The sequence below is a fragment of the Vipera ursinii genome, assembly GCF_947247035.1.
Source record: "Vipera ursinii genome assembly, chromosome: 1".
Lineage (NCBI taxonomy): Eukaryota > Metazoa > Chordata > Lepidosauria > Squamata > Viperidae > Vipera > Vipera ursinii.
The window spans coordinates 258,055,441-258,070,673 of NC_139512.1; the positions used below are offsets into that span (position 1 = coordinate 258,055,441).

At 35.7% G+C, this 15,233-nt stretch overlaps 1 protein-coding gene across 1 annotated transcript in view; it reads right to left on the reverse strand.

Annotated features, from left to right (window-relative positions):
* Window positions 1–1,053: 1,053 nt before the first annotated feature.
* The window catches only part of CEP85L (centrosomal protein 85L), a 116,443-nt gene continuing 102,263 nt past the window's right edge, over window positions 1,054–15,233 (reverse strand). Inside the window, exons 11-13 of the mRNA XM_083355503.1 lie at window positions 9,391–9,498; window positions 7,850–8,063; window positions 1,054–6,190 (exon numbers count right to left, since the gene is read on the reverse strand). Of these exons, the coding sequence (XP_083211629.1) occupies window positions 6,030–6,190; window positions 7,850–8,063; window positions 9,391–9,498 (483 nt within the window). The 3' untranslated portion in view covers window positions 1,054–6,029. The remainder of the gene's footprint in view (window positions 6,191–7,849; window positions 8,064–9,390; window positions 9,499–15,233) is intronic.

Consider the following 15,233-nt stretch of genomic DNA (forward strand, 5'->3'; position numbering starts at 1 on the left):
ATTATGCCGTTACTGCCTATGCTGCTGCATTTTGGAACAGTTGTAGCTTTCTGATGGTCTCCAAGGGCAGCCCCACCTAGAGTTCACTGAATAGTCTAGTCAGAAGTTGACTATGGCACAATTAACCATCTGAAGGGCCTCCTGGTTGAGGAATGGTGCAACTGATGGGCTTGTCGTAGAGAAGCAGCTGCAAGTCCAGGAGGGCCCACAGGTGCCAATTTAAAGGGGAAGTGCAATCCTATTCAAAACATTGAAAATGTCTCTAACTTGGGGGGAAGAAAGTAAAAGCCATAGCCAATGCGGATTGAGCCAAAGCCTGTTCCTTCTCATCCAGATCCAAGCAGCTTCTGGCCCAACACCAAGTGGAGACTACCACTGAGGAAGGGTACAAATGACTACAATAGCCCTCACTTCACAGTCCATGAAGATACTATGGTCAACAGCATGAACAGCTGCTGAGAGATCAAGGAGTACTAGGATAGGATGCAGCATCCCCATAGTGGTTCCATTAAAGATTGTAGTTAAGCGTGACCCCAGCACTGTCTCCATACTATGCTTCAAAGCTGAGTGAGTGCAAGGGAACTTATGTTCTTAGCTTGTTATATCACAGCATTCTCTAATGAGGCAACCGCAACATGAATTCACAGAGGACCCAGTATTTCTTGCTGGATAACTTCTAGTGAGCAGCTCTATTAAATAATAATAATAATAATAATTGCAAAAGACCTGCCTGGATCTGCACATATACTATGCTGATACATTATGACATCCTAGGTACTTGAGAAAAACTCAATGAATATGAAGGGCAACACAGGTTAAAGAACTGGCAACTGTGACTTCACAGTTGTGAACAGATAAAAATAATTAAAATTTGTATGCCACCTGACCGTATTTCATTTTAGATTTCATGTCCATTCATTGACAATATTCTTTTGTGCTATCAACAAGCAAAGATGATATATAACATTTATCCCAGTGATACCATGTTATTTAAAATTAGAAACAACAAAGAAAATGTCCAGCTTTTGTTAACAAAATTTATTTTTGTTCTGCAGATACAAATTCAAACATCCAACAAACATATTGAGTGGAAAAATACTAGTATAATCAACAATGAAAATTTTATCATTTAATAAATAGAACTTTGGCATTCAAAATTCTAGCTGTAAATGCTACTTTAAAAAAAGTTACAAAAAGAGGGTAGGCAACAATGACAGGCCTAACAAGATGAGCCAGCCAGTGGCTCTTTAAAAATTAAAATTAAAAACAGCAACAATACTGAATGCATTTCGATTTAAGTCATGACAACTCTATATGTACACATGAGGTATTCTGAGTGGCTCAAAAACTGAACCAACGTTGAAGAGCTACCAGCATTAGAAAACTGATCCAGTTTAAGTCTGCTGTGCTTTGAAGGAGAGCCCTCTTTTCCCTTGCCTAGCCACTGATTAACAATGCTATACCTAATATATACAAAAGGACACTCTGACTGAATTTCCTGCATATTCTCTACCATATGCAGAATAGCTGGTAAAAACAGACCAGATTAAGTTTCAAAGGTGACCTACAACTTTTAAAAAATATTTCTATTTACGAAAAGTTTCTCACACATTTACAAGCTAAAAAAACTCAAAACTCAGAGGAAACAAAGTGCAAATTTTGATAACTTTCATAGCTATTAAAATGTTACTTTTAAGCCATGAACAAAAATAAAAGGCACAGAGTTACAAAGAGATGGAAATAATACTCCAAAGACTATTGGTTTATTGACTGATTCACCAAAATTTTAATATCTTTGTCTTTCTACATTTCTACATTGTCTTTCTACAGAATAGTAATTTTGCCTTCAATTTTGTTTGAAATCCAAATCTAGAATATGTCAAATCTCTTTTACGTTTAGAGTTATTTTTAAATATACACAGATTTACAGAAGCATTACTAAACAATAAATTTGGGGGCTAGGTGAATTTAACCCCAGTTTAAGTTTTAGGCAGAGTAAAACTGATACACACCGCATCTTGCATTTATCTTTTAGCTTTTTATTCTCATTCTGGAATCTAACAAATAATTTTTCACAATTTTTCTAAAAGAGGGTAGGGTGGGAATAAATAACTAAAAAACTAATTCAAATAGTAAGAAAAAAGTTAAAAATAATTTTGGTTCATTTATATTACTTTTTTAAAAAAATATCTATATCCAGGATGACAGATTATGGCAAACCTACTAAAAATGATCTGTGCTCATAACTTACATTCCAAAGACCTAAATATTTATTTAACAACTAAGTCTACCCTTATATAATGAGGAAGTATTACTGATTTGGGCATTACTATCAGAGCTAAGTCAATTTTCCAAATAGGATCACTGCCATGCTTTACAAAAAATAATATCAAATTAAGTTTATACTACGGTACTAAATTTGAATACTGTACATACAAAGGGCATATAAATAACTGCATTAGCCATGTATGAAAGTAATTTTCTAAATTCCTTTTTGGGATACATTCTTAAATTATAGTAGTTACTATAGAATGCCATCTACACTTCTGTAAAATTGCAACCTCAACATACGAAATGTGTAATTTTTGCCTTCATCTTTGCTGACAAACCTATCTACATTTTATTTATTAGTAATATTTTTTCAGCTCTTTGGATGATCTCCTGTATCTGCGGGGAAAGGTTGTCATGACTAAATCAACTTAGTAATACCATTATGAACCATTTTTTAAAAAAAGCTATTGTTAGTTAACCACTTTTTACAACATGTGTTGAATGAGGCCACACACATATTCAATGAAAAAAACTCATGCATTTCTTATGCAAAATTTAAACTACTAAATAGTCATTGTAAACTGGTAGTTCTTCAGATTCCAAGACTGCTAAGTTATTATTAATAAAATAATACTGTGCATTTATGGCTCATTTAATTTTGTCCTTCTGCTTTTCTGTCTCTGGTTACCACCTTTGACTGTTTTCATTTCACTAAGACACATTAAACTAATTACCAGGACATAGAGCCTTCATTTGAGAAATAAATCTCTTTCTGCATTCTACCTAACCTACATACAAAGCAGTTGCAGATGCCTTCTCCCTGTTTATCTAGCATCTGAGGATAAATCTAGGTTCCTCCTTGTTTAACACAGGAACCACCACTTAGCAGTCTCTGTGAAATTGCTTGAATAGATTTGTGATCCACAGCATACTATTTTTTTACTGGCCAGTTTGATAGGCCAAAATGTCCAAAATCACAACCTCTTTTTAGTTGTTCAATGAATGTGTAAGAAGAAAAGAGGGGTCGTACTAATAGCCCTAATTCCCAACACTCTGTGTTTGCTGGTAGTATAAAGAAGGCCAGACAGATGTACAGTCTCAGGGCTTCTCTAAAAGACTGGATATCCTTATCCACACACACCCATTAGGAATCTCCTCTATTCAATCAATGAATTGCAGTCACTGAGGGATGTTGACAACAGAAATGCAGCTGGAATGCATGCTACACCTTCATATTTTCACTGAATATGAGTGGAAGGATGGGGTGAACACTAAAGCACGTCCCCCAAAGCGCTATGGAACACTGGCTTTATTTTCTAACAAATGGCCTAGTGAAGTTTTGTCTATGTATTCACAAGGATACATATATGCATGTTAAACTGAAATAATTATATTACTATTGTTAAACAAATTACCCATTTATTTTCATTGATGTCTTAATTACAAGTGTTTTTGAAACCTGGCAACTCGGTATGTGGACAGCATGCTGGCTGGACAATTCTAGGAGTTGAAGTCCTGATTAAAGTTGCCAGGTTTGAAAAATACTGCTCTACAGCATATTAGGAGGCATTTCTTGTGACACAATTCTTATTTCTAGAACAAAAATATCTTTTAAAAATAAGATTTGTAAAACAATTTGTCAAACCTTTTTTTTAAAAAAAAAGGTTCATAAACATGCATAGTGTGTGAATATGTTTGAAACAGTTAAACTACAGAAGCTAAATAACTGGGCAAGGATCAAAGTTATCAGGTATCTGGGATAATCTCTTGAAAATTAGCTCTTCCATGAGTGCTATATGATTGTCTATTCAAAGTAAAAGTGGTGATATGACTTCATGATGCCATAATGTAGACAAATATGTTGGTTGTTAAAGGTAAAAAGCTAAATAATCCAGCTAACTAGTTACGGTAATTAAAATCAGTTATTTGCAGCCCATGCAAAAATGAAATTTCTTGACAATTTGGTGTCAAAAATCTACTTCCACAAACTGCTTCAATCTTTACTGTGGAAGATTCTTAAAAATAACATAATGCTGCAGTTCCAAATTATTTGTAAGATACAGAGTCCAGTAGAATATAAAATGCAAACATTTAGAATAAAAAATGACATTTGTGCTTCTTAATAGCACAGTATAGTAAGAAAGTCAGGCTTGCACTCATTGTTCATTGGTGAGAAAGTGAATCAGCTAATTAGTTCTTATCATTCACTCCTTCATCTGCATAGATATGAATTTAAAGTTACAATTATAAGTACTGCCCAATTTTATTTCTAGTAACACTTTTGGGATTATGACCATAATATTTTAAATTCAGGCCTCAATCAGCAGGATTAAGCATCTTTTATTCCCTTACTAGCTGCTTCTATTTAATATTTACAAATGTGCATTTAAAATGACTAAGCGTCAGTTAAGTTCAATATTAAAATAAATTTCCACAGAGAATATAGCCATCACAGAGTAGAAATAAACTCCTATTAAAACAAGTAGAATTTTAAAAAGGCCAATTTTTTAAACTGCATCATATACAAATAAAATATAAATTTGGATCATACAAATGTGAAAATATCAATCTAAAATCAATGTCCAAAAATTGCTTAGGGAAAAATATTAATGTAAGAAATTGAAAATGGTAATCCATTTCTTGCTCTTTAAGTATCAACTTTTGACAAGACTGAAATTATTTAGCCTCATGGCATCTATGAGCATCATGCATTGTATTTAGCCTTCTTCTTTTTTCCCAAAGGTGCTTTTTGTAACTTGTAGAATAGATTGTCAGAATAAAGTGGTATCAGCCTTGTCATGACAAACACAGACTAACACAGCAAAATACATAAACCTGGATTATACCTGTAATTCAGGCATTTTAACACTGCATCTATGAAGGTTGGCACTGCTCGGTTCATTCTAGTCCTCTTTTGGCAAGAAGAGAAACTGAAGCATATTTGTATGAATAGTCAAAAACCCTTGTTTTCACATAAGGTTTTTATGCCAGTTGTGATATAATTTTGGAGCAAATATATTAATTATTCATCAAGATCTCCTGTTTCAGATTGCCAGAAGAAATTGGGTTTCTTCAAGGCTTTTTATTTTTCTGTGTGCTGGAATTACAACATTCAGACGACACTACTTTGCCAAATTTCAAACAAAGTGCAAATCCCTTCCTGAAATGTGAATGTTTTTCCATCTTTTTCTCCCCTTGCATTACACAAGAATTGCAGAATAAAACTGGGGATGCAACCCTTAAAGAGCATATAATTTTAACCTAATGCGGCCCAAACCATCAGTAGTCTCTTCATCCAAAAAAAAAATAATCTTTGTTAGGACTCTATATCTTCATCCACAGTTCTAATACCTGATGTTCAAATAACCAAGCACATCCAACTGCTTGTGGATCTTCTATCCTAAAAGCTTGCTGAACCACCGTTATAGCGCCCTCTTCTGGTAATTCCATCTTTACTCCAGAAAACATTGTATTCTCTTTTATCAGCAAAAGGAAAGAAATAAAAACCATTTTCAAAAGAACAACATTATTCACAGCTTTGACCTATATTCAGTAGTTTTAAAGAAATCAGGTTTTTCCCCGCAGCACAAAATCTCTTTGATAGAGGATCGTATTACTGCATGAGCTGTGCACAAACGTATGAAACCTTTTCAGCTGGCACAGCATTTGCTTTCAGTATTGTTTGTAACAGAAATGTGAGCAACTAAAACCAGAGCAGCATTTAATAACTTAGTTGCTAGTATGAGGCCAAGGTGTCATCACTGTGTAATGCAATTTTCTCCCATGTCCTGAGCATAGCAGTCTGAAATTATAGTCCTCAGTTCATCAATATCTTTTCGCAACTGACAAACCTCCGAGAGCTTCTTCGAGAGACTTTCTGTGCTATGGTGCTTCTCATCTTCAGAGGAACAGTTCATTGCTGTGAAAGAAGAACCAGGGCTAGAAGTTAAACAAGTCACTAGTTCAAAACATACAATTGTAAATGACCTAATGACCTAATTCTGCTGTGCTCTAGGGAAAAAAATGTGAACGTTTCACTTTCTTTTTCTTTTGCCTTTTTTTGTTTATTTGTGTAACAAGCAAACATTTAAGTCAATAGCGGTGAAGAGGAGATAAAATTGTCCCATTACATGTAAGAAAATAGCCACAAAGAAAGAAGAAATTCTTATATATAACAAGTAATAAAGTTCAATTAACAACTCTTTTTGACATCCAATTGTACCATTGACTCCAAGATAGATAATATTCTGTGTCCCCTCTTCCCCTTAACATCATAGTGAGCCAATCTGATTCCGCACTGTTCATTATTTTCTGAATTATTATTTGGTCGGGTGGGCTAACATCCCTCTTCCAATACTGGGCCCACACCAATCTTGCAGCAGTGGTTATACGTAACAACAGGTACCATGCAGTTCTATTTATATTTTGTGGTCTTATCCCCAATAAAAATACCTCAGGACACAATTGTATATGGTATCCCAACATCTCATTTAGCCATTTCTGAATTTTCTTCCAGAATTTCATAGCCTCTCGACAGGTCCACCATTGGTGGAAATATGTGCCTTCTTTGACCCCACATTTCCAACAAGTTGGGGGTGTTCCTGGAAACATTTTGGCGAGCCTGGCTGGCGGTAAATGCCAACGATATACCATTATATATATATATATTTTCTTTATATGCTATTGACCGTGTTAACTTAATATTTTTAGTCCAAATTGAATGTTTCACTTTCTTGACAAAATGCGTGTTGTTATGATCACTTTAAAATTACCCATGATACAGAGAAGAAAGTCAGCATCTTGGTCTTATATTTTATGCCAACTAAAAATAGAATGTGGATAGAAGAGAGGAGTTCTTAGGGAAGCAATTTTGGTCAAAGAATATTCTCTAGTAGAGGTTGTTTTTATTTTCTGCCAGAATTAGAAGTTAACTTGAGAAAAACTGACAATACCACCCAGTTCAGGCAGTCACCAGAACATATGAAATCCAAACCAGCATAAAGAAATGGGGTCCTAATGAAGTTTATTTTGGGGGAATTGGAGTGTTCTACTTATTCAACTGAAATTACTAGAACGTCTTGCTCCTCGGGCTTTTAAAGGAACTAAAATGACAGCATGATACTCTTGAGGTAAAAAATCTAGCAGCAGTGCCACGGGCTGCCTGTTTCAAAGAACCAATTTTCAGCATGACTTCATGCTGAAATGTATTTTTTTTTAAAAAACAACACAGATGCAGATGGAACTTACTACATGGCTGCTTGGAGACCACAAACATCATACAACTATGCTATAGAAAAGCTGCAGGGAGCCCAACATTGTAAGAAGACTAAATTTAATTCTCAAAATAACTGTACATTTCTGAATTACAGTTGTGAAAAATAAGGCTTTCACATATACTATATGCCTGTTTTTCCTATTGCAGGTTCATTAGTAGTTTATGTATTTATTGGTAGTTTACCTAAGTCAGAAATGTACATCAATCTGGAGCCTCCCATTCCTCTCTTAATAACATCCCTTAGATTTTCCTTTCCCAGCTTTCCCAGTGCCAAAAGGAGGCATTTCTGTCCACATTACTTACACTGGATTCCGAGCAGCAAGGACAGGTTAGGCTCTTTGCCCTGAGCTCTGTGAGTAAGAATACTGCAAAGTGCTTTCAAGTCGAACAGACAGTGAGACATCTCTATGAATAACTGATCTGCCACGGGTAACTTTTTGGCCACTGGTTGTCTGGACTGCTCCATCAGATGAATCTGTTCTCTTAAACTTTCGTTTTCTTCCATAAATCTTTGGTTCTTCATTAAAACAAGATGAAAAACGAGAGAACAGAAATTACTTTATTCGCTTGGTTTATTTTCAGAAAAATTCTAACGGAAGAGAAGGCATCTGAAAAAGAGTTTGCTTATATTTTATTTCAAAGAAACTCTGCATTCGGGGGCATGAACCAGATGTTTGGCATCTGATAAGAAAACTGTGGGGAAATGGAAGGCCAGAGTGGTGGACATCACATGTTAACATGTTATGATAGAACAAATACCCACATTGTTATACATTAGGCATAATGTCGGAAAGTAAACTGTAGTCGGTTGATGATCTAAGTAACATGTTTTTATTATCTCAGATAATCAATCAAACTACAGATAGTCCTTTTCTAATGACAACTTGCTCAGAGATTGTTCAAAGTGACGACATGTTGAACAAGGAGATTTTTTGACCGGTCCTTGCAGTTGTGGCCATTGAAGTATTCCCATGGTCATGTCATCATAATCCAAGCACCTGACAACAGGCTTGTAATTACAACAGCTGCACCATCCTGCAGACCCACGATCACCATTTGTAACCTTCACTGCTGGCTTCCAATGAGCAATCGGGAAACTGACAGGAGGTTGCAAATGCCAATCATGTGACCTCACATCTAACATTTCACAGTTTCCCCTTAAGAATGGTATCTGGAACTAATGCAACTGAGGCTGTATATCAGTGCAGTCATGTGGCATCATGCTTTACAACTGTTTGCTTAGTGATGAAGTTGGCAATCCCAATTACCATTGTTTATATGAACACTACCTGTACATCCTTCTATTTCTGCACCAACTGGAGAAGAGAGGCTAAAAAAAACCTGGGCTACATTTTAGGATCCTGAAAACAAAAGCCTCTTTGAGTATGTAAGCTTAGCAGGGTAGTACCTTTAGATCCTAGCCTATAAATGAAAAAAAAGTTCTGCTTGAAAAAGTAAGTTTCAATACTTGGCATTTATTATAAGCAAGAGGAGCTCCTACACTGTCAAATGATAATTGAACGATAACTGAAGCAAAGAATTATTAATAAAACTGTCCAAATCTCTCTTCTGACTGAAAATGTGAGGACTGAAACCATGCAGTTTTTTGTTTGTTTATTTGAGATAGCAAATCAATCTGTCACCACTAGCTACTGGTCCATCAGAGACTTTCCCAATTATAGTAAGAGGTTCATTAATGTAGTTGGTTCCTGTCTAGTTCTGAGGTTTTCAAAAAAAGCACTTGAACTTAATTGCAAGTTGGGAAATTATTTCACAGTCCACTCACAATACATGAAAAGGGTAGACGGGTAAATCTGATTCAGAGGATAATCTCCGAAACTTACTTCAAGAAGTACCTTCTTTAACTCTTGTACACTCTTTTCCTTTTCTTCAAGTTCATTTTTCTGTTTCTGAATTGTCAGATTTCCTTCTAAAAGCTTTTCTTGCATAGACTGGGGGAAAATGGAAAAATTACCGTTACTTATGTTGTTTAAATAAATCAACAATTCAAAATTTTCAGTATTGTATATTCCTTGTTGATTAGTATTTGATGATGAAAATACTCAAAACTCCAGTGAAAAAGCTGCTTATGACTCTCTTCCCTGCAACAACCCTACTGCAGGAATGGTGGCTACTTAGGTTCAGCCTCTGCTCAGCAATGAACTTTACCGTCAACAAGGAGGATAATCTCTCTCCTTAGATTCTCCTCCTTGAAGGAAAAATAAACAGAACTCAGCAACCACACCACCATGCATTCCAGAGTTTGTCTGCTAACTAAATATGTCATTTCTTTTGGGTCTACTGATGTTTTCTTTTGCCCATCAAAATCTAACAAAAACATTCAGAGAAAAAAACAGAGAAAGTAATATAAAAAGTCACTATTTGAATTTGCTATTGCCAAGTAATTATGAGTCAATCCAATGAAATGGTTGACCTGATGGGGAAGCCTTACAGTACTGGCCAAACTAGAAAATTGGCATCTCAGTGATGCCAATCTTTTGTCTAGCTTTCAATGCAAAAAAAAAAAGCAAAAATAAAAATATCCAATATTCCAATATGCGAGTGAACTGCAGGCTGTATGTTTTGCTAAAGTTCTTCTAAAGAGCAACTTTTTCAGAATCTTTTAAAGGCAAACTTGGGGCCGACTTCTCTTAATCTCAAGGCAGCCGATATTAAAACGATGGACTGAACTACGCCCATAGCATCTGACATGCTGACCAGGGGAAAATAAATACTTTTTTTTTTAGAATTTGAGGAAACAAGAATCAGTGTATCTGCAGCCATCTCAAGATTACCAGATCTCCTAATATGGGCATTTTAATCTATTACTTTCAGGTTATAAAGGACTGGAGGGAGAAGAGAGACATTCCTTGAACAACAGTTGGATGATTATACTATAAGAATAGATTCGGAAAGTATTTCTCCACTGGATCAGTGTATACTATCTGCTTGTCAGAGTTCCAGTGAATTAAAAAGCCCCTTCTTAGTCTGATCTTGACAGTAAGAGATTTAGAGGAATTTTGCATTAAGTTTGCCAAAGCATCCATCTCCCTTTATAGGGAAAGACAAAAAATGTTTAGAGAAGATATCTATCCTCTGGGGCTTCAAAGGCTGTTAGCTAACAAAACTGTCAATTCCAGTGAATTCATGTTCAGTCATCATTTGTCATTTGTCTGCTCTCTAGTTTTTGAGGGGGGAAACTACTGCTGCCTGACCACTGATTGCTTAGGATAGGAGAATATATCTGCAATAGAGCAAAAGGAGCACTTTCTTGTGCTGAACTGTTTCACATATCAAAAAAAAGTGCTGAATTCAAAGGAATGCAATGATATGTAACAGTTGATTTTCTTTAGATCACATCCTTATTTTGACGTGGAGGTAGACCTCATTCAAAGTACAGCTTTGTAATCCCCATCTGCACTTCAACTATATATAGGTTACACTTCAACATTCCAACATATAACCATCAACAAAGCTATAGGTAACAAGACATGGAGCCTACAAGAATAAGCATATAGCTTCTATAGCCCCTGTAATATGATGCCAAATAAAAGAAATTACAGAATTAAAGGTAACATATCTTCTATTCCTCCAGTCTTTATTTTGAATAAAGAACAATAAGTCAAAATATTATTTAAAAAATATTTTATTCAAAATAAATAAAGAGTAAAAAAAATAGCAGTGGATTTCCTTCGCTTTAATGTTGGAGTTAACAGAACTACAACTCCCTTTGGCCTCTGGCAAAATATCAAAATAATAAAAAAGAACACTGGAAGATTCATCAATTACCTCCTCTTAAAAGCTATGGGAACATGTTGGTGTTGCTGTCTCATAACTCTTTCTTGTGATGGGAATAGTTACCTTTGCAATGCTGGTGTTTCTTTGGTTAGCAGCTTGACTGTTCAACTTGCTAACTTTACCTTCATGCTCAACAGCAATATTTTGTGTGAACAATTACTACTTCTCTCAGCAGAACCCTCATTTTCGAGGTGGAGAAGGTAACGATGCAAGAAGGTGACCATATGAGGTCAGAACCCTGCAGGTCACTGGCAAATTAATTTGGGGGCAGGGGAGAGAGCTCAATGCTTACTTCTGCATTGTACAAAACAGCAAACGGATCAGAGCCATGCACCAACATTTATAGATATACAAAGTTGTTCACCACAAATAATAAATTCTGGAGTGAGTAACTGATTTTATTTATTTACCTATATAAGTTTGCCCAACTCAACACAGGTTCTGGGAAGTGTACAGATTAAAAATTATAGATAATGCTTGAAAACAGGTGCTGACTTTCAAGATTCTGTTACCCCTTAGAACAATAAAGTTGCATAGCTAGAATCTTTTGGAATCTGGTACCTGTTTCAAACCTGGCTTACCTGAATCTTGTAAGCTTTTCCAGCCTTTTATTTATCATACCTTATCCTAAAGAAGCTCAAGGCAAGGTTAAGTTTCTCCCTCACCCTTACTTCAATCTCCAGATTGTATAACTGCTTGTCCATGCCCATCTTTAGGAGCTCTTGAATAGCTTCATTTCTAAGTTCTCTTATAGAAACTGAAATATATTGCTCAAAAAAATAAAGGGAACACTTAAACAACACAATGTACTGTATTTAATAGTAGGATGTCTTATCTTGTGTTCCCTTTATTTTTTGAGCAGTATAGTTGAAACTGAAACAGACACTGCATCTCAGATGGCCAGACCTATTATCCCAGAGCTTCAGGACAAAAATCAGGTTTTCAGAGATTGTTTAAAGCAGTGGTCTTCAAACTTGGCCCTTTTGTGACTTGTGGACTTCAACTCCCAGAATTCCTCAGCCAGGCACGCTGGTTGAGGAATTTTGGGAGTTGAAGTCCACAAGTTACAAAAGGGCAAAGTTTGAAGACCCTTGGTTTAAAGGCTTGCAGGTTAAGGGCAGTCCAATCATCTGGTAGGGTGCTATTCTAGGCACCGTAACAGAGAAGGTATACTTCCTATGTCCAATCAAATGACATTGGTTAATATATGGGACTCAAAGTGTGCCAACTGGATAGAATAGATTGGGCAGTCGTTACAAGAGCCAGAATATCTCTCAGATAGATATCCCCTAAATCCATGAAGGCCTTTGTAAGTGATAACCAGCACCCTCAAGTTGCATATGAAAACTCACTAGAAGCCATTTCGGCGCATGTAACAGAGTTGTTACATAGTCATACTCATAACAGCTCCTGTCGTTATAGTCTGACCCAGTTTTAGCTTCTGAGTGGGTTTCAAAGGCAGTCCTGAATGAAGAGCATTGAATAATCAACATGAGTGACCTTGAGAAAGGACTCCCAGTCCTGGAAAGAGTGCAACTGGTGCAACAGATAGACCTATATAAAGGATGTTCTGAACACAGATGCCACCCACTTTTCCAGCAGGAATGCTGGGTAAAGGAGGATTCCCAAATTGTACTCCAGTTTTGTTAAGAGTAGCTTAACTTCATTCAAAGCCAAATATGAAGAATCATCAGCAGTGGAAGAATCTGTACCCATATCTAGTCAGTCTTGTCAGTTTAAGCCTGATCCTATGCATCCATACCTGAAACCCTTCCAATCATTGGGATAAGACTTTAACCGCATCACTTGATTGATCAAAGGTCAAAATGTACACTGTGTGTCATCAACATACTGATGATACCTGATGCCATGTTGACGGATGACCTCAGCTAGCAATTCCATGTAGATGTTAAAACTGGAGAGGCGAGAACATAAAGGAGCTTTGGACTCTCCCCCCACCTGTCAGCAGTTAGAACTGGCCATGGAGAAACAAGATTTATCCATTTCATTTATCAACTGCAGATACACAGAAATGTAGATAAGAAGGTCCAGCTGTACTGTGAATGAAAGAGGGCTAAATTCCTTTCCACCTAGTATGTTGCCTTAATACAACTCTGCAACAGTCTTGTCAGAACAGAGCCGACCCCTTTCCCTGTATATTTAGTGCGTTATTGATCATCTCTGAAAAATATGATTACTGGATTTGAGGGACAGATCCTCATCCGTTCAGACTGTACTTCTGACCAAAGGATAAAATTAGTTGCAAAATATAATGACTAAGAACTTACAACAGAATTCTACTGCCCTGCAACTAAAATTACTGATCAACAAACTCTGTTCCAAACATTCTATTTTTAATAATAACCAGTATGAATTTTATATAAATATAATCTAATCTAGTAGTCTAATAGCTACACCTATAGCTATTTCATGTCAAAGATTTTTTCTGGCTTTGAAATCATCAAATTTGGCATCCATCCTTGTATATGAATTGCTTATCATTCCCGCACAGCTGAACAACAAATAGCCTGGACTGCACAAGGATTGTCAAGTACAGCCAACATTTTCTCCCATCCCTGCATAGTGCCCAGCAACAAGGCAGAGTTTGAACTGGGGGAAATCTCAAGAGTCCAGCTTTCAACGCTCCTCAAAAAGAGAAAGGAAAATGAAATATCTGCCTCCTATAAAACATTACTTCCTTTCTTCTTCTTTTTTGATAGTTGTTTTTAACAAGGTCCATCCTTCTTTGCTCTTGGTATATCTGCAGTTGGATATAAAATCTACTTCCTAATTTCTTCTAGTTCCTAATTTCTTTATTTATCCAAGTTATATGGCCACCCATCTCAAAAGAAGTGATTCTGGGAGGAGTACAAAAAAATAATAACCAGTATGAAAAATGCTCTAAACTCATTTATATTCAGCTGACCCTATTCTTCATAAATATTTATCCTCCTGTGAAGGATAGGTACTAGATTCATATGATTTTGCTATGAGAGAATTTCAGCACTATGTTGTGGATTCTTTAACTGCAGTTTCCAGTTAACTAAAGCTTATATCCTTGTTATCAAATTGAAATCCAGTCACAATTCTGTTAAAACATAATGTGGAACAAAAATTGAAAGAAATGGCAATAGAAGTATACAAGAAGTTAGATAAACTAAGAGCTATTAGCTCACGTAAGGCTAATTTTCTGCTTAATATTATGACATAGAGAACTAGAAATCATATTCAAACTGTATAAAATCTTAGTAAAATAATTTAAAATCTCAAAGTCCAGATATCACTATTATCATCATGTCAATCAATATTCAAGTTTTAATGCAGGAAAGCAATAACCCATGTCTTCAATTTGCATAAGTGTCATCAATTTCAACCACTTCAATACCATATTCATAAAGTCATGATGCTCCTACATGACAATTCTATGCACGTAACAGTTGATCAAAAAATTTCACTGGTACTAGATAAGTTGTGGTGGTTTTTCATTTTATATAATATATGACCACTGTTAATAAGCTAAGTAATCCAATTTTTTGACAGCAAGTAAACAATTTCTCACATTCAAAAATGATAAATTCTCACAAACCCCTTTTGCCAGAAAAAAACAACACTTTATGATCAGAGTATTTTTCCTGCCTGTGAATATACCCAAAGTTTAAAGTAATTTTTTAAAAAAAAAACTACTTTAGTTTTCTTTTCTTGTTTCTTTTTAAAGAACAAACTAACACATATTTTTGTAGAGAGCAAGCTAAAGGCATGAAAATGCAGAGAAAATTGTAGGGAAACTAATATGGAAATACCAGCAAAAATATACTGTTAAGGCATCAGTTATAAGTGTATTTGTTTTACTGTTGTGTGGGAGGTTTTTATTACTGAAAATGAACAGAGT